This window comes from Palaemon carinicauda, chromosome 15 (genome assembly GCF_036898095.1).
Source record: "Palaemon carinicauda isolate YSFRI2023 chromosome 15, ASM3689809v2, whole genome shotgun sequence".
NCBI classification, from domain to species: domain Eukaryota; kingdom Metazoa; phylum Arthropoda; class Malacostraca; order Decapoda; family Palaemonidae; genus Palaemon; species Palaemon carinicauda.
The window spans coordinates 28,296,091-28,316,585 of record NC_090739.1 but is presented as its reverse complement, the minus strand read 5'-3'; the positions used below and the strand labels follow the sequence as shown (position 1 = coordinate 28,316,585).

Here is a 20,495-nt window from a genome sequence, read left to right as displayed (position 1 = left end):
GACTAGTTCACCGGTGAGTGAGGGGGGAGGGGTAGCTAGCTACTCCTCCCCTACCCCCTCGCTAACTAGCGAGGGGGTAGTAAACCCTCGTTAAAAATTTAATGGCTCGTCATTTCAGCCCCGCCGAAAGTAATACCCTCTTTAAATAGCGTGGTTTGTATTTCGGTTACGGAACAAAGGAAAATTAGCATGAACAATGGAAGGAATATCACCATCAGAAGATCTATTAGAAAGTATACTAACTGATCTGGACCTTCTAATTCTATCTCTTTCCAAACGCTTAACATAGCGATCGAAAAAATTCCACTCCGATTCAGACAAAGACTTGCATTCATTACATCTGTTATTAAACGTACAAACCTGACCTCTGCAACCACAGCATACTGAATGAGGGTTAATAGAGGCCTTAGGCATACGTGTCTTGAATCCTGTAACACACTTCCTTATAGAGTCGGCCATTTTAAAAACAGAAAAAACAGTCCAGGTCAAAAACCAACAAAGTCTATTAAATCGAAAGTGAAAAGTCCAGAGAATATCCAAAAATAAGCGGCAAAAGTCGTTAACAATAATCACAAAAGGTACTTCACCAAATTGTAGAACTAAGTAATTAGTAGCGAAAGAATTTCCGAGGTGTTCACTCGAACAACGACAGAGAATTTCTGAAGATGTTGGGAATGGTTCTGATAGCCTACGAGTGATGGCGCTCATGTATGACCACCTACTGTCATGGCGGCGGTAGCCGCGAATTTGAATTTCTATCGTGTCGCGTAGAAACATGGGATTTAAGCAATATATATGTAACTACCAGGGAAGTCACATATTTAAATAAACAAGTTTAAATAAGTTGATTTAAATATTATTATTATTATCATTTGCTAAGCTGCAACCCTAGTTGGAATAGCAGAGTGCTATAAGCCCAGGGGCTTCAATAGGGAAAATAGCCCAGTGAGGAAAGGAAACAACAAAAAATAAAATATCTTAAGAACAGTAACAATATCAAAATAAATATATACTATATGAACAATAAAAACTTCAACAAAACAAGTGGAAGAGAAATAAGATAGAACAGTGTGCCCAAGTGTACCCTCAAGCAAGGGAACTCTAAACCAAGACAGTGGAAGACCATGGTACAGAGGCTATGGCACTACCCAAGACTACAGAACAATGTTTGATTTTGGAGTGTCCTTTTCCTAGAAGAGCTGCTTACAATAGCTAAAGAGTCTCTTCTACCCTTAAAAAGAGGAAAGTAGCCAATTAGACTGGTACATGGTATATTTTGAGGTGTTTTGAACGTAACTGATGACAATACTTAACGCAAAGCCTTAGTGTTTCAGTTATGGTTGTTGACTCACCATAACTCAAAAACTATGGATTTCCGCCAGAAATCATTATCAATAAAAGTCAAAGCACCACAAAATACCCAACAAACCAGTGTTATTGTCTGAAAACTGTTTATTACACTGGTTTATAATTTTACCCAGCTATTGTCATCAAATTATTCAAATCATCTAAAAAATACACCAAGAGCACCTTATTTGGAGCCTTTGTATATCAGCGGCCAGTTCCTCCCGTGGGTATTAAAAATGGTAATCAACTGACCTAAACTTTCCCCCCCTAACCTAACCTACAAGCAGTGTCCTTACCTACTTACCTAACGGGGGGCTAAGCCCCTGGCGACCCCCTTACACTGCCGTATTCTAAGTTAGCCGTAATCGTACATACAGATGGCCGCTATCATACATACACCCCCGTTATTTTTTCCAATTTCAATTTCTTTCCAATCAAGGGGTGTATGCATGATAGCGACTGCCTGTATATATGATAACGGCTGACTTAGAATACGGCAGTGTAAGGGGGGTCAAAGTGGGGAGTTAAGTGGCCTGTTAGGTTACGAGGAAAGGACACAACTTGCAGGTTAGGTTAGGGAGATTACGTTAGTTGGTATCATTTTTTTAATGGAAGAACTGGCCGCTGATATACAAAGACTCTCCACCATAGCCTAAGGTACAGTAGCCTGCCACATTACGCTTCACATTTTAGCCTAAGGTACAGTAGCCTGCCATACTACGCTTCACATTTTAGCCTAAGGTACATTAGCTTGCCATATTACGCTTCACATTTTAGCCTAAGGTACCGTAGCCTGTCACATTACGCTCCACATTTTAGATTTACAGAACCACGGAAATGTTTATCTTAAGCTTACATTACTCCAACTACATACAACCTTTATTTTCTAATTGCTCCCACTCCTGCACAATTAAAAAAACTTACCATTTTTACTGAGTTTCAATCTAATGTTTTTTTCCTGAACAAGAATTACTGTAAAACGAAATAACATAAGGAAGATGTTGGAAGGAAGAAGACGGTAAATAATACGTTTGGTAAGCGTTTGCTTTATTGGTATTTATAAACTTATTTCTCTCTCACGGCTCTCTATTGTTAGTCAGTCTGAGTCCTGATTTCTAACTCCTAGCTGCTCACTCTGAAAAATAAGTTTGCAGGCACTTTATCTATCTATTATTATTATTATTATTATTGTTATTATTATTATTATTATTATTATTATTATTATTATTATTATTATTATTATTATTATTATTATTATTTTAGAATTCCTAACTCCTAGCAGTAATATAAGACTAGCTTCTCACTCTACAAAATAAGTTTGCAGGTACTGTATCTATCTATCTATTTATTATTATTATTATTATTATTATTATTATTATTATTATTATTATTATTGGTAGTAGTAGTAGTAGTAGTAGTAGTAGTAGTAGTAGTAGTAGTAGTAGTAGTAGTAGTTTAGAGTTTAGTGAAAGATTGAAAAAAGCCAATCAGATAATGACTAGGTTAAGTAAAATTTGGCAATCAAATCGCCTGAAATTACACATAAAAATCAGACTATATATCAGTTTAGCGAGATCGGTGTTACTCTATGGACATGAGTCATGGTATGACAATGGATCAGTCTCCAGCAGATTTTGTAGATTTGAGAACAAAGTCGTCAGAAGGATATTAGGAGTTCAGTGGCAGGACAGGATTAGAAATGAAACTATAAAAGAGATTACTCGAGTGCCATATGTGAATGAGATCATGATGAGGGGTAGATGGAGATGGTTTGGACATGCTCTTCGCACTCCCCAAGAGAGATTAGTTCACCAAACGTTCAGCTGAGCTCCACAAGGCACGAGATGAGTTGGAAGACCCAAACCTACATGGCTGAGGACTATGAAGTGCGAAATAGGAGATGATAAATGGAGAAGTATTGATTTAAAAGCTCAAGATAGAGACGACTGGCGAAACCTAACTGAGGCCCTTTGCGTCAATAGACGTAGGATGAGATGATGATGATGATTATTATTATTATTATTATTATTATTATTATTATTATTATTATTATCAGTAGCTACGCTATAACCCTAGTTGGAAAAGCAAGATGCTATAAGCCCTAGGGCTTCAGGAGGGAAAAATAGCCCTGGCCCAGTGAAGAACGGAAACAAAGAAATAAACAAACTTCAAGAGATTGAATAATTAAAATGAAATATTTTAAGAACAGTAACAACATTAAAATAGATCTTTTGTATTTAAACTATATCACCAAAGCATCGACAATTTTATTAAAATGAATCTTTCCTCGATCGTATTAATGTCACACTATTTAGTTATGACTAGTCTATAGTTGCTCAGATTCCAGCGAACATCTAATCTACTCTTCATGGTCCTTAATAAAGGACCACTAACAACATTCTCAGGGAGGTCATTCCAGGGATTTACAACACGAATAGTAAACTCATGTGTTCTTGCAGCAGTCCTAAAATGTTCTCTTCTCTTTCATTTGTAGGCATTCGTTCTTGTATTGTTAAGTCTTCGCTGATGGACTGGTATAATTCCCAGTTTTCTTTATTCATGGATCAATTTTATCATTCTTATCTGTACATTCTCTATTTCAGCAATATCCTTTTTAAAGTATGGTGATCAACCCTGAACAGCCTTTTCAAACTACGGTCGGAACAAAGAATATTATAGTAAACAACATATACCTTTATTTATATAGGTGAAATTCCTCTAAATCAGTCCCACTAGCCTATTGGCTTTGGCCAGGTTTTAAATCATTTAAATGAACACTCCTGGATCTCTTTCACTTTATGTCGATTTAATTTGTCTATCATTCAGTTGGTAAGAACTTTCAGGGTTCCTATGTCCAGATTTTTTTAATAAGTTGGAACAATTCCTTGATATTAGCTTTGAAAACCTTTTGTGGTGTTTTGAAATGTTTTGTTTCAGAATTTTGGCTCAGCGTATGCATTCCACCACCTATCTGCTAGGACTTTACAACATATCCACTCATATATACGGTTCTCTTAAAGTTCATAATTTTGGTCATGAAAATAAATGTTTCATGTTATTTTCTTTTTCTTTTACAAATCACAGCCTGCAGCGATAGAGGGTACATCATCTTATTTCACTAAATGCTGTTAATGATAATGATAACTTATGGACGTCCACCTATAAATGGTCGGGGGACGCTGTAAGAGGATTTAATGAGCTGTGCCTGATAAGACTGTGTTAAAGAATTGCATAAATGGTTGGTAAAGATGATGCACACGTGCGTGCGCACACACACACACATACATACATACATATGTCCCATGTTGACGGATAATAAGACATTGGAACATGGGTTTTCTTCACTTTATTACAAAAGGTTTGTAAGTACACCATACACAGCAACACTCTCTCAGGTGAGAGCCTTGTCTACTTGAGCGCGCAAAGGCAACTAAACACTCCTCGCTATCAAAATGCAATCTTGCTACAACACGCTGAGTTATAGGTTTTTGTGGAATTCTCATAATTATAGAGTTCATTTACCTTGATGTACAACACATATCTACATACAAGAATTAGGACACACACACACACACATATATATATATATATATATATATATATATATAGGCTATATATATATATATATATATATATATATATATATATATATATATATATATATATATATATATATATATACATAAATGCTTGCTTACCGGAATGCATGAAATATCACACGAGGTGGGGCTGAAGATAAATAGAAGAAAGACAGAGATGATGAGAACGGAGTATGCAATGGAAGATTAAATATCATTGGAAGGAGAAAGGATTAATGAGGTAGAATCATTTAAGTAATTAGGAACAATGACTTCCAATACAGTGTCTTTAGAATTAGAGTTTAGTGAAACAATGAAAAAAGCAAATTAGACAATGGCTAGGTTAATTGAAATTTGGAAATCAAATCGCCTAAAATTTCATATAAAAATCAGACTATATATTAGTTTAGTGAGATCGGTGTTACTAGATGGACATGAGTCATGTTATGACAATGAAACAATCTCCAATGGATATAGTAGATTTGAGAATAAAGCCGTCAGAAGGATATTGGGAGCTAAATGGCAGGACATGATTAGAAATGAAACTATAAAAGAGATCACTCAAGTACCATATGTGGATGAGATCATGATGAAGGGTAGATGGAGATGTTTTGGGCATGCTCTTCGCACTCCCCGAGAGAGATAAGTTCACCAAATGTTTAAATGGGCTCCACAAGGCACTAGAAGAATTGGAAGACCCAGGCCTACATGTCTTAGGACTATAAAGCGCAAAGTAGGAGATGATGAATGGAGAAGTATTGAATTAAAAGCTCAATACAGAGACGACTGACGAAATCTAACCGAGGCCGTTTGTGTCAATAGGCGTAGGAGGAGATGATGATGATGATATATATAAAAAGAAAACGTAAGAAGGTAATTAAAAGTCCAGTCGGATATACAAAAGATATTAGGATAGATGGAAATGTAAGCCATGGGACAATTTTTAGTCCAAAGATATACTAATTTGTAACATACAAAGCCAATTCTTCGTGTGCAAGGCACTAACTCTTACCAGAACACGAGAATAGAAGCCCTGATAAAAGTTGATGGTATTATATGTTCCCCAGTAATAACAGATATAAAGTAGGTAAAGTTATAAGCAACAGCCACACTCTGAAAGTAATCAAGAAATTAACTTTAACACTGATCCCAAAAGGTTTTAAGTTAGTGGAGTCATTCAGGTTTCAAGGGCTTTCAATAAGTGGTCACAAGATTGTATAACAAGATCCTACTTGACATCAGAAGGACTGATGTTATAAAGGCTTTCAAGAAGTTGAAGATTTTCTTGGTCTTGAAGTGCTACGATATAGTAAATGGGATAATAAGTATAGGTTATGCTATATGAGTTTCTGAATGCTTAAGAATGTACGTAGGCTACAACAAACAATTCTTGAAGCCCCTGCAGGGCACAGGACTAATTTTCGTATGACAAGACCATCTGAAACCAGGAAGGCAGCTTCAAGTAAATAGAGTAATAATCACATAGATAATTTTCCCCTTACTCTGTTGTTCTACTTTATATATTAGCAATGAAATGATATACACGTTTAAAAAAATCTTGAAACGGATCTCTGTGACTGTCGTCATCTTCACTATCAATAATGTGAGTTTTCTCATAATCATTTTTATTATCAGGGGAGTATTTGTCATTGCTAATATCAACTTCATCAACATTGGTAAATAACCATCTTACTCATTGTGATACCATCAATAACCTTGTAGACCTACAGATTTTTAATAGAAATTTGTATCACTCAACCGTAAGTACCTTAGTATGTCTAAAGTAATGCTTGGCTTTTCATACACTAGAAATAGTTATTCCAACACCCACGAAGTAACTACGTACTTATTATCATCTAGACTAGATAAGTGTAACTGGGGAGTGGGTATTATGTTTGGAACGTGTAGTTTCCCTGGTTGAATGTAACTCACTATCATGCTAATTGATTTCTTTATATTTTTCTAAGAAGAGCGATATGTAGTTTATTTGAACTACAAAAGTTTTGAGAGGAATAATTTGAAATAAAACATATATGATAGGTTAAAACAATTCAATTATATAAATCCACATAAAAGTTATATATATGTATAATATATATATATATATATATATATATATATATATATATATATATATATATATATATATATATATATATATATATATATATAGATATAAGGCTACATGGCAGCTGTGGCTTTCTATTGCAGATGTTGAAATTAAAATTGGTAGGGTCAGAAAAATATGTTTAATACCATTCTCTGATATTTGCATTTGGATATGTAAATTAGTTCAGGAGCCATTTACTAAGGCGCCAAAAATTACCATTAACTCATAACAAAAAATTTCTCCTGGTGCTTTTCTATAGAAGATGTAAACATAGAAATTGGCAAAGGCAAGGTAAATGTCAGTCCGACGAATCCCTGAAAATTTCATTTAGATAGAGAGTTGGTCTAGGAGAAATTTACGCCAACGCCGAAAATCGGCATGCATCAATATGACAATTGAAATGCAAGTAGTTCATATAACCCCCAATGAAACCTGTGAAAATAATCCTGATATCTGTAAAACTAGGAGGAGTTTCTAGCCCCACACAGATTTTTTTTTTAATAAAATGGTAATTATTAGACACAAATAACCACCAGGACATGCCTATACAGGTATGAATATGGAATTTGTCAGAAACAAAGGTTATATACCCTAACGATCCCTGAAAATTTCACATGTATTATTATTATTATTATTATTATTACTACTACTACTACTTGCTAAGCTACAACCCTAGTTGGAAAAGCAAGATGCTATAAACCCAGGGGCTCCAACAGGGAAAATAGCCCAGTGAGGAAAGGAAAAATAGAATATTTAAAGAGTAGCAACATTAGAATAAATATCTCCTATATAAGCTATATAAACTTTAACAAAACAAGAGGAAGAGAAATTAGATAGAATACTGTGCCCGAGTGTACCCTTAAGCAAGAGAACTCTAACACAAGACAGTGGAAGGCCATGGTACAGAGGCTATGGCACTACCCAAGACTAGAGAACAATGGTTTGATTTTGGAGTGTCCTTCTCCTAGAAGAGCTGCTTACCATAGCTAAAGAGTCTTTTCTACCCTTAGCAAGAGGAAAATGGCCACTGAACAATTACAGTGCGGTTACTGCGGTAACCCCTTGGGTGAAGAAGAATTGTTTGGTAATCTCAGTGTTGTCAGGTTTATGAGGACAGCGGAGAATATGCGGAGAACAGGCCAGTCTATTCGGTTTATGTGTAGGCAAAGATAAAATGCACAGTAACCAGAGAGAAGAATCCAATGTAGTACTGTCTGGCCAGTCAAAAGATGCCGTAACTCTCTAGTGGTAGTATCCCAGCTGCCGAAAATGTCAGCTTCCCCCCAACCCAACCCTGCCTCCGAACTCTACAGTGAAAAGGAATGACTGGTCTATGGGATGGGATGTCATCTTAGGAAAAAAAAATGGTGCCCCTCATAGGATTACTCACTTCGTTTGCGACAACTAAAGTTAGTAGTCTATATGCCAGCAAGGAGTATATCACTTGGAAGAGAAGTTCACAGAAATATTTTCTATACAGTTAAGACAACATATTTTGAGCATAAAATTAGGATATGACGTACACATGACCTAGGTAGAGTTGTTTTTATGCAGGTACTCTAGACCTAGCTATAGTGAAAAACCTTTCTGTAGTGAGTTATCTGAACTATGCTGAGACTTATAAGAGTTCTTCATCTATTCCTTTAAATAAAACATTTATCTATTATTTACCATAAGATTGGGACCCGTAAATCATATAGATCAATGCGTTTATTAATTAGACTAAATCTTAATACAATTTTAATAAAAATCAGGTATTTCTGGATATGTTAGCAGCCCGGTCATGACGTATTTGTTGTATCATAGTTAATCTCCTTACAATGGCTTTGCGTATAACACTATTTTTTCTTTTTGTAGTCATAAAAGATAGCATTTTATTTTGGTCATACCTGCAAACTTTGCTTTGACTACAGTTTACAGATATATATGACTTCAAATTTGATAGGTTCCTGGTTCCTTATTGTCATTGCCCATTCAGGTTTATAAAACACAATAGTGTACGCTATATCATCATAATGCAGGTACAGAGCTTTTTTAATTTATATGTCTTTAAACCTTTTACTACAATCGCAAGTAATACATATTAACGAACATTTAATGTTTTATTTATAAACCCACCATCCTCTATTATGCAGCACACAATATCTACGAGTATGTGCAGCACAATTTGCAATGATACATTGTTTTCACAAGTTGCAATGATACTTTGTCTTCAGCTATGTCAGCCTGTTGTGGTCCTTTCAACTTATCTTTAAGTTTCATAGCCTGTCGTGAGAATTTCTCCAGGTATCTGCTCTGATTCCTCATCGAATCAATTATTACAACATAGCCTCTTTTTTTTTTTATTCTGTCCACATGGATAAATGTTCCGTATCATCATCATCTAAAGATATATCAATTATTACACCATAACCTCTTATTTTTTATTTTATTTTGTCCATGCGGATAAATGTTCCGTATCATCATCATCATCTAAAGATATATCAATTATTACACCATAGCCCCTTTTTTTATTTTGTCCATGCGGATAAATGTTCCGTATTATCATCATCATCTAAAAATATATCAGTTATTATACCATAGCCTCTTCATTTTTTATTTTGTCCATACGGATAAATGTTCCGTAACATCATCACCTAAGGATATATTATTTGTGTATCTTACCCATAAATTTGCTGGAAACTCAGGCATATTCAACTTTGATTTTACGAATAAATGTCGATTAGTTAAATTACATAACTTTAAAATATGTCAATTGGGCTGTGGCCCTATTCGTTATTATAAATTCATGTAAGTAATTGCATGACAGACAGCACCGTTCCATATAACAATTCTGTATATTTTGTTTTGATTTGACGACAAAATTATGCACCAATACAATATTTAATAGAAATTATGGTAAAAAAAAATATTCTTTTATTATATTTTATTTCTGTAGCAGTGAAGGATCTTTTGTACATATATTTATTTGATACATTTAGACAGTGGCAAATTCATACTGAAAAGTACCTTTTCCTAGCAGACTGCATTCATTGTAATTGTAATGCCTAATGACAGACGAGATCTCAGCTGAGCTAACAACTGTTTCCATAACACGGGTGAAAATTGCAAGATAAACTCTTCTTAAGGTAGTTTGATGTACATTAACAGTTTAAATATAGGCTTCCACATATTGTTTACTTGAATAAAAGCTTTTACGATTTATTGCTCATCGTACTTAATGTTTGTAAGGCTGTTTGTTTGACTTTTACCAGAAATTTCCATAACTCCACCTTAAGAATGTACTGCCAAACTTTGGGTATTATTACAGGGTAAGATAACCTAGGGAAAAAACTACTTTTATATAGAAAACTGTCCATTCTCTTAGAAAATGACACTTGTTCCTGTCGGAAATGAATGTGTGAACAGTTATTCCAATTATTTTTTTAGTTACACTGCAATGGACAGTCCCTACTGGATTAAGAAAATGGGTATTATTGTACTGTATTCCAGGGTTGTTCTGTTCTGTTAAAGATTGCCTGGCCCTTTTGGCCAGACACGGGCTTTTGCAATCTTGCAGCCCGTAGGTATTCCAGGGTAACATAACGTAGAGAAGTAAAAAAACAACTTTTTTTCTTTCAATGTGCATTTACCCAGACTATGTGCTATCTTAGGATAGGCTGGGTGTATGTATGATAACAGCCACTTTTATGTATGAAGATGGCTGACTAAGAATACAGCAGTGTAAGGGGGATCAACAAGGGCCATTAGCCTCCTTCCGTTAGGTAAGTAGGTAAGGACACGGCTTGTATGTTAGGTTAGGTGGGAAAGTTTAGGCTAGTTGGTATCCATTTTCCATGCACGCGGGAGGAACTGGCCGCTGATTTACAAAGGCTCCGGATACTGTTATGGACCCCACTCCTCTCTCCCTAAGGACACAGGTGGGAATCTGGGATTTTGGGTTTGTGAAAGCAGGACATAATGTGATTATTTAACACTTTTGAGATTTTTAAAAGGGTACAGAACCTAACAAATCTACCTAACCTAGTAGTTCCCAGGTCATAACCCCTAGGCGGGGACAAGCCCCCAGACCCCTCCCTAGGTCATGAAACGTGATTATCTAACACTTTGGAGATTTGTAAAAGGGTACAGAACCTAAGAAACTTGTAATCTAACCTAGTAGTTCCCAGGTCACAACTCCTTGACTGGGGACAAGCCCCCCTGGACCCCCTTCACAGGTCACAACCCCTTGAGGGGGGACAAGCCCCCGGGACCTCCTTCCCAGGTCACAACTCGTAGCTGGCGGTTCCCCCTGGACACACTTTCCCAGGTCACAAATGAAAAGTAAATCACAAATAAATTCTTACATTATGATTGACACCTAAGTCTCCTTTTTGTTTTGGTAATCTTTACAGAAACGTCATATTAGTAAAGTTTGTCCCATGTATTTCTATAAGAATACTAAATTTCGAAATAGATTATACATCCCTCGTCATTTTGTCACTACAGGCGTTCCTGTTGTAGTCGATCCTACAAATAGCTCCACAGCACTCACTCTACTTTTCCTTAAGAATTAAATTGTCTTTGAGTATATTTAACCACTAGTTCAGTACCATCACTAAGAAAATAATGAGAAAATTCTTCATAACCAACATTGCACTGCACACAAATCATAAGGCACGTTACTGCCATTGCCATAGCTACAACTAAATGAAATGCCGGTTTTCCTTGATTATTCGAAATACTCAGTCGAACACGGATACCAGTGAACATTAAGGTAACTTTATTACTCCGCTGAAATCCTAGTAAAACTTGGTTTTTGAATGAAGTCGTTTGTAATTGTTTATAAAACTGTTATGTCGTAATGATGTCACAGCTCTCAGCAATAAACAGTAATCGGAACAGCTTGTGTTTGTGTAAGAAAGTGAGATGAAGGGCTCATTAAAAGTAAACATTGCCTCAGAGGTAACGGCTTCCCCGACTTTGGAAATATTTGAGGTAAAAACTTACCAACCTCATTTAATTCCACCTCGTTCAATCTGTCATATAAAAACTATTCTTTTTATATAGTTTTTCACATGCTCTTTGCATGTAGGTGATTATTTTATATTGTATCGAGTGCGGCATGCTTCTGAAGTTTTACCGAGGATCCCCAAATTTTGTGCAATTTTTCTTGGATTTGTTATGGGTCTCAGAAAATGTATAGAGAAGAAAAGGTGAGTTTTACCATTATTTATAGATTCCCCCATAAATTTTACCCACCCAAAACCCCTGGTTCTAACTGGGTTGCCCCCATTGCCGTAGGATATGTTAGGGTATATCGCAGTAAGTATTTATTTGCGAGGAAAATAAGGCCATTTTTTAAAAAAACCAGGAGTTTATCTATACACTGTATATGCCCCATTTTTTTTTATTAGTAAAGTTTTTCCCATGTTTTTCTATAATAATACCAATTTTTTGGCTGCTTGTATACTGTACAAAGACTCCAAGTTTTATGTAATGTATTTTGTGGTGTTTTGAAAATTTTTGATAATGATTTTTTGCTGTAATCCATAGTGTTTTGGTTTGTTGGTTATCGTGACTGAAAAGCCATTGGTTTGTGGTGTGTGTTGTCATCTATATTGTTTGAAATACCCTAAAGTATACCTTGTACCAGTCTGATTTAATATTTAAATTAACTTTTTTAAACTTTTTTATTTCTGCCAGTCATCATCATCAAAAATTAGTCATGGTAATAAAAAAAAGTTACCGTAATTGAAACCGAGTGATAGTAATGAAATACGATAAAAACACTGGAGGTTTTGTTTACCAGGACTTCCGGACACAGAAAATGTGATTATTCAATTTAATTTTATATGGCATTGTTAGTAGCCATGTCCATCATACTAATAAAACCTCCTAACTTAATTTAACGTATATACCTGTACACCAAATTAACACATTGTTTATTAATCTTTGTTTTGCCATAGCTTGTTTCGCTCGCGATTTAACATTATCGCTGCTTTTATGTTCTGGCAAGCAGAACATCTTTCACTGTTTCACATTAGCTAGCTAGTACATTTATAATACTGTACTGTAGTTTATAACCTTTTGACTTTATAATTCAGTTCGATCAGGTATAGGTACCAAATTCAATCTTGCTTGACGTAAGATGATAAAACCGTATAGCAATAAAATAAATTACATTTTTATCATAATACTTGAGAGTATTGTATAAATGATTGAATAAAACCACTGACATACAAAATTAACAAAGGTGGATGGACTCAGCAGGCAGGGACAAGTTCTGGGGGACCAAATGTTCTTTACACCTGGAGGTGGCGAAGGCAGTGTTGGAAAAGTGGTGATCCCCCTGCCTGAACCTCTTCGCGACAAGTCCGGGCAGCAGCAATGGAGGACGCCTTCCAGCATCCGTGGGACGGGCTAGACATGTATACTTTTCCTGTCTTCATTCTGCTACATCAGACCACCAACCGGCTTCAAAGGGCAAGGCACGCGAACATGACGTAGGTAGCTCTGTGGTGGCCCGAAAAGGAATAGTTTCTGAACCTCCTGGAGTTGGCAGTAGAGCCTCCATGGCCCTTGCCTCTAAGGCCAGACCTGCTAAGCTACCCACACTTCCTGAGGTTCCACAAGGGACTCCCAAACCTCTCCCTCCATGCGTGGAGACTATTCAGTGCCTGTTAAGGAGGGAGGGCTATTTAGGAGGGCGGCGGCAGAGATGACGGCCAACCTTATGGAGTCCTTGAGGACCATATACTAAGGACTTAGGGCTTTTCCTGGAGTTGAGGGCTTTGAGCAGGTCAGACAGACGGCGATCTGACTGGAGGGAACGGACATGTTCGGTGGAGAGTGTCGGCTGAACTGAAACTGGAACAGGAGCAGGAAGGGTCACCAGAAATCTTGCTACCAGAATCTTTGCTGGTTGACTCCTGGGACATAGTCAATGTTACGGGTAATGCTGAGCTAGTTGTGTCCTTGGCCTAGAGTCTCCGTTTTGGAATGGCCCCTGTCTTGACATGAAATACCTCAGCTGTAGCTACTGGAGCCTTTTCTAGCCTACTGGTTTTGGCCAGGTTATCCAAGAACTGCTCCCCTAGTCCACTGGCTGAAATCCTGGCGGACTAAAGGGGTTAGTTGCCAGAACAGGCGAAGAGGGAGGAGGTCCACTCCAAGCAGGAGACTCCCAGAAGCCTGGTACAGGTGGAAGTAACAGTGAAAACCCTGCAAAGGGCTGTAGACCTCCAATCCGTGGCCCTGCTCCAGTTACAGGAATGGCCAGAATATAGACGTTTGGCCAAGCCGTGGATGTAGAAAGAGCACTGGTGGTCACTGTGGTCGTAACCCCAGTGGAAACGGGGCATGTTGGTGACGACTCGACACTCTTTAGCGCCGCCACCTGGAGAGTCAGGGACTTCACCTGAGTTGCCAGGTCACCGACAATCAAGACTAGGCCCTCCACATCCCAACTAAGGCTCCTCTTAGCTTTACGACCCTTGGTTGATGAAGATGCCATGACTAAAGGTTGGTGTTTCGCAGGGGGTCTGAGCACCAAAAATTATATAGTGGTTTGCGGACTGTGGCCAGATGTATGTAGCATGCAGACTGCCTGGTGTCCGAATGCCGACCACACTCCAACGTTCACTATACAAAAAGATAAAACAGTGGAATACCAAAAAAATCTGGTGCATCAGGTAAATAGTCGAGAGAACTGGGCACTGGACACCACCCCTTGATTTTATACTGGGTAAGGGGTACCCAGCTAGAACTGTAGTTGGTTAATAATATTCTAGAGGTAAGCCATCTTACTTATTACTGGCATGCATGGAGTCCAATATAAATAGTAGCAGCCATATTTCAAGTTATTTGAACACCACAAACATTAGGAGAGGATATGAACTAAAATATTACAAGGGGAGATAAAAAAACTTCAGGCTGGAATAGGGGACCTCTCACGTGAGGAGGATATTGAAAGAGGATTAACAACAACATACATTTATTACAAAATTGAAGAAAATAGTACAATATGAAAGTGCAAGTATACAAAACCAGAAGGAGAGGCATAAATATCTCCGTACAGAACCTCATAGGAATCAATCCTTATAAATATTCAGTCCATCCTTTTACAAACTTACTGAAGAATAAACATACAGTATTCTTCACAAACATCATTTTACAGGTATGTACAGACAAAAACCACGGTTAGCAAACAATACAAGTTGAGTGTTAGATAATTTTTTCAGGATCTGTCTAGGCCTACACTCTGTACAGTCAAAATGAAAAAAAAAAAAAATTCCTAAATAACTCTCAACGTGCACATTTGAATTTTCAGTGAAAGCGAAGCAGAACACAATTTTCGTCAACAATATGATAAACGTCAGCTCTAAACTTCAAATTCTTTTTAGTATAGTGAAAAAATGCAGACGTACTGAAGCTAACTCGCTCTAAATTTTGCACTTTGGTTTCCCTCTTCTGAGGTAGTATAACCTTTGCAAATTGTCATTTGCATCACGCACTTACTGTCAATTAACCTGCACGTATCAATAAACACTTTACAAGAGAGGTGTAGTAACACGAATGTTCAGTTTCATCCTCTCAATCTTACATTTGAGCAGAGAACTTGCATCTTTCCTGAATTCTACAAACATATTTACACAGTATGAACAATACAAAATATTCTTTCACTCTGAATTATAATTTGGAAGATGCAGATGACATTTCATAGCAAAGCACATGTACTTCAGGACTTCACACACTCCCCATGGCAATACTGGACGCTCTTGAATCATTGCACTCATACCAAGCACCCGAGGAGGGATGCTCACAGTAGGCAGTACAATGGCCAGAATACGCAGTTCCCGAATGATTGGGTAGTCCTACCAAACTGTACAAAGGTTAAATAATGGAACTGCTAAGCTGCACGACAGTAAGTCCCGCTACCATCTCCGAGCCCTACAGGGAGTAGGGTGTACTGCCAGGCACCTCTTAAATGAAACAAAATCAGAATAAAACATCATTAGGGGCTTGAGGCTAATTGAATACAACATTGTAATGACAAATATGAAAGTAATCCCTATTTTTCCTAACATGAAAAAAAAATTAAGGTTTTTTTCACACAAACCACTTATTATTAGAACACCAACCTGTACAAAGCCTTCACATCAGACGACAGGGTAGTGAGGCTGAGGAAGGTCGCGAAACCTTTTCTCAGACAAGAAAAACTCCTAGCCCAGAGGTGGCTATGCCTCCTTGGACACCTATCATCCTTGGCCTGTCTAGTTCCCAATGGCTGCCTCTGAATATGTTCTCTCTGATGGCAGCTAAAGTCCAATTGGAATCAAGCTTTCGATTCCCCAGATATTCTGATCCCCATGGGACCAGAAGAATGGACGGACCTCGAGTGGTGGGTGGCAGACGAGAATGTGCTGAAGGGTGTCTATCTTCTCGTCCTTCCCCCGTACTTGATGCTGTTTTCCGACGCATCCAAAGGAGATGGGGGGGGGGGTCCTCACATACTGCACACGACCTTAGGCCTTTGTTCAGAGTTTGAAAAGTACCTACACATAATCTCTTAAGAGATGGGGGCCCTCTACCTGGCCCTTTAAAAGTTCCATCAGTTCCTGGCGGGTCACTCGATCGTGGTGCTGAGCATTAACACCACAGTAGTGGCTTAAATCAACAAGGAAGTAAGTACTTTTTTGCAGCCCCTATCACATTTGCCAGTAGAGATACTGAGATACTACCACTAGAGAGTTATGGGGTCTTTTGACTGGCCAGACAGTACTTCTTTGGATCCTTCTCTCTTGTTACGGTTCATTTTCCCTTTGCCTACACACACACACTGAATAATCTGGCCTATTCTTTACATATTCTCCTCTGTCCTCATACACCTGTCAACACAGATTACCAAACAATTCTTCTTCACTCAAGGGGTTACTGCACTGTAATTGTTCAGTAGCCACTTTCCTCTTGGTAAGGGCAGAAGAAACTCTTTAGCTATGGTAAGCAGCTCTTCTAGGAGAAGGACACTCCACAATCAAACCATTGTTCTCTATTCTTGGGTAGTGCCACAACCTCTGTACCATGGTCTTCCACTGTCTTGGGTTAGAGATCTCTTGCTTGAGGGTACACTCGAGCACACACTCATATCTTATTCTCTTCCTATTGTTTTGTTAAAGTTTTTATAGTTTATATAGGAGATCTTTATTGTTATTACACTTCGTAAAATATTTCATTTTCCTTTTTTCCTTTCCTCACTGGGCTATTTTCCCTGTTGGGAGCCCCTGGGCTTATAGCATCCTGCTTTATCAACTAGGGTTGTAGCTTAGCAAGTAATAATAATAATAATAATAGTGGGCAGTAATCCACTCGGTCTCACTATCAGCTCGCTTCATTCCTGGCAAAATGAATGTGCTCGTCGACAACCTGAGCAGAGCGACTCAGTGGGTTCTGAGTGGTCTTTGGATCATGTTGTAGCCAAGAAAGTCCCGACTTTGTGGGGTTCTTGTACTGTGGATCTGTTTGCGACGTCCCTGAACTTAAGGCTCCCGCTTTACTGCTCCCCAGTCTCAGACCCCTAAGGCTCTCTGGCAAGATGCATTCCAACAACGGAGGGACAGCATCGATGTTTACGCCTCTCTCCTCTTCTGTGTGATGAGAAGAGTACTCAACTAGGCCAGAATATTGGTCAATCTCAATGACCCTCATAGCTCCGCTATGGCATCATGCAGGATGGTTCCCAGTCCTTTTGCAACTCCTGTCGAAGCTTCCAGAAGAAACCCCTACACGACACAATCAACTTTTGTAGGACCTGAAGCTACCACAAAGCTATAGCTTTGCTACGTCTTCATGCCTGGAGACTGACTGTCCAGCATATCTTCACTCAGAGGGGATTTTCGCAACAAGTTGCGGAGATGTCTGGACATCTGCAAAGATCGTCAGTCTCAGTCTACCAGGCGAAGTGGAACGTCTTCTGTGGTTAATGTCATGGAAGGGGTGTCTCTCCACTCGCTGCCACTATTCCAGCAATAGTGGAGTTCTTCGTGTATTTGCGTGAGGAAATGTCCCTTTCAGTTTCAGCAGTAAAAGGCCATCGCTAGGCCTTGAGTCTTGCCTTTTAAACTGAAAGAGTGGACGTTTCTTCTTCGCTGGAACTTCCCTCCTTTTATGAAATTACGAACTAACGAGACCTCCTCCTTGGAATGTGGTTCGGGTTCTTTGGTCTCTGAAGAGGCCTTCCTACGAACCATTACGCCAGGCAACAGATCGCCACCTCACATGGAAGACGGTGTTCCCACTTGCTTTGTATTCAGCCAAAAGAGTCGGTGAACTTCATGGTCTTTCGTATGACATCGCCCTTTCAAGGGGATGGAGAGAGGTAAGCTTCAGCTTCGTCCTTGAGTTTGTTGCCAAGACTCAAAATCTGGGGGTACCGGATCCTAAATTCAATCCTTCCAGATAATGAGTGTTCACTCTGTAACCGCTGATCCGGATCATCTGTTACTATGCCCATTAAGGAGTTTGAGGCTCTACCTCAAAAGATTAGCAGCAGTTTGTCTTTTCATCAGCTTTGGGAGAATTAAGAGGAGGATCACTAAGAACAACATTTCTGCTTGGATTTGTAGGGTCATTGACCATGCACTAAATCCAGCTCCTCCTCTAACATGTAGACCAAGAGTACACGATGTCAGGGGCATAGCTACATCCTTGGCCTTCAAACGGTACTACCCCGGGGGTGCAGGTCCTGCAAGCTGGCGTGGAAATGTCAAACGACCCCCACCGTCCATTACCTGCAAGACGTGACCCACAGGAGACTTGATACGGTTTCTGTCAGTCCTGTGGTGGCTGCACATCATTTGGTTTAGTACATTACCTCAAACTCTTTGATGGACAAGTACCAAAAGGTTGAGGGCCCTAGTTACTCGGTTTTAGTCTGCGTGAATGAAAAGGAATGACTGGCTCTTTTCTTTTCTTCATCCTCCCCTCTCTTGGGGAAGTCAGCATCCTGGGTTCCCTGCACAGCTGACCTTAATCACTACAGGTAAACCATTGCTCCCTTGTGTAAGCTAGTATTGTGTCAATACTGTTACATCCCCATACCCTGGCAAGGTGGTATTAGGAATGTCTCGGTGAACTCTGTTAATTCCTATGGACATGGAATACCTTTTACCTCAACAGTCACATTGCTAGTATCGCAACACATAGCTTGTGTAGGCTGCAGACCATGCACAACAAGGTTTTGTGAGGTGTTAGGGCTTCCTTATTTGTGTACTAAGCTACACATGAGGACTCCCCAGACAAAGCCAAAAAGCCAGATTGGCAGGGACCTCCACCCTCCTAAGGGGTGAGTCAACCCCTATAAATAGCATAGGTTTGTATTCCAATCACAAAACAAATGACAAATTTGGAAGTAATTTTTATTTTTTCTAACAATACAAACCTGTAGCTATTTATAAAGATTTTCCTGCCAACCTAGTCCCCTTGAAGTCCTACCTCCAAGCAAAGTGAAGCACAGTCACAGGTGTGTGAGTGAGAGGGGTAGTTAACTACCCCCCCACCCCACCGCGCTAACTAGCGGGATAGCCAATTAACCCTCGCTAGAATCTAATGGCTCGTCCTTTCAGCCTCGCCAAAAGTAATACCCTTATGAATAGCTACAGGTTTGTATCATTAGTAAAAATACAAATTTGTCATCTTTGTATAGTTAGGAAAAATACAAATGATTTTAAAATTAATGCTATTTTATGTCATTATAAATCTTGTACCTTTTTTCCTGTCTGGTGTTTAACAGCCGATTCTCATCTTAATTTGTTGGACAGGAACTTACGATCTATTAAATTTCTTCTTCCTGATTTTGATATTAATCTCTGGCACAGTCGTTCAATTATTTCTTTATGCATGTTGCATAAGATTTTTCATAATTCTGACCATTTTTTTTATATTCAGATCTTCTCAGACAGTACCATCATTTTCGTAATACTAGGTATGCAGTTAATTCTAATAATCAGCCTTCTCCATCATGAGGCTCAATACTACTCTAGCTGTGACCAAGTTGTAGAATGATCTTCCTAATCGGGTAGTAGGATCGGTAGAACTTCAAAAGTTTAAACTTGCTGCAAATGTTTTTATGTTGAACAATCTAGCATAAGTCTTTTTATAGTTTATACAGTATATGGAAGATTTGTTTTAATGTTCTTACTGTTCATTTTAATTGTTCTCTACTTCTGATTTAGTTTATTTTCTTATTTCCTTTCCTCAGGGAGCTATTTTTCCGTTGGAGCCCTTGTGTTTGTAGCATCTTGATTTTCCAACTAGGGTTGTAGCTTAGCTGGTTATAATAATAATAATAATAATAATAATAATAATAATAATAATAATAATAATAATAATAATAATAATATTAAAACGGTTTATAGTGATGAAAACAATAAATAACTCTTTAAACTTGGTCAGTAGTTATCCTGTTGTACGTATTATTATTC

At 38.2% G+C, this 20,495-nt stretch overlaps 2 protein-coding genes across 2 annotated transcripts in view; one reads left to right on the top strand and one right to left on the bottom strand.

Moving 5' to 3' along the window:
* The window catches only part of LOC137654533 (pre-mRNA-splicing factor ISY1 homolog), a 135,936-nt gene extending 133,507 nt beyond the window's left edge, over positions 1 to 2,429 (bottom strand). The window contains exon 1 of the mRNA XM_068388244.1: positions 2,272 to 2,429. Coding sequence (XP_068244345.1) covers positions 2,272 to 2,274 — 3 coding nt within the window. The 5' untranslated portion in view covers positions 2,275 to 2,429. The remainder of the gene's footprint in view (positions 1 to 2,271) is intronic.
* A 7,591-nt stretch (positions 2,430 to 10,020) lies between these two features.
* The window catches only part of LOC137653914 (uncharacterized), an 89,913-nt gene continuing 79,438 nt past the window's right edge, over positions 10,021 to 20,495 (top strand). Inside the window, exon 1 of the mRNA XM_068387542.1 lies at positions 10,021 to 10,163. The gene's annotated coding sequence lies outside the window, so the exon portion shown is untranslated. The remainder of the gene's footprint in view (positions 10,164 to 20,495) is intronic.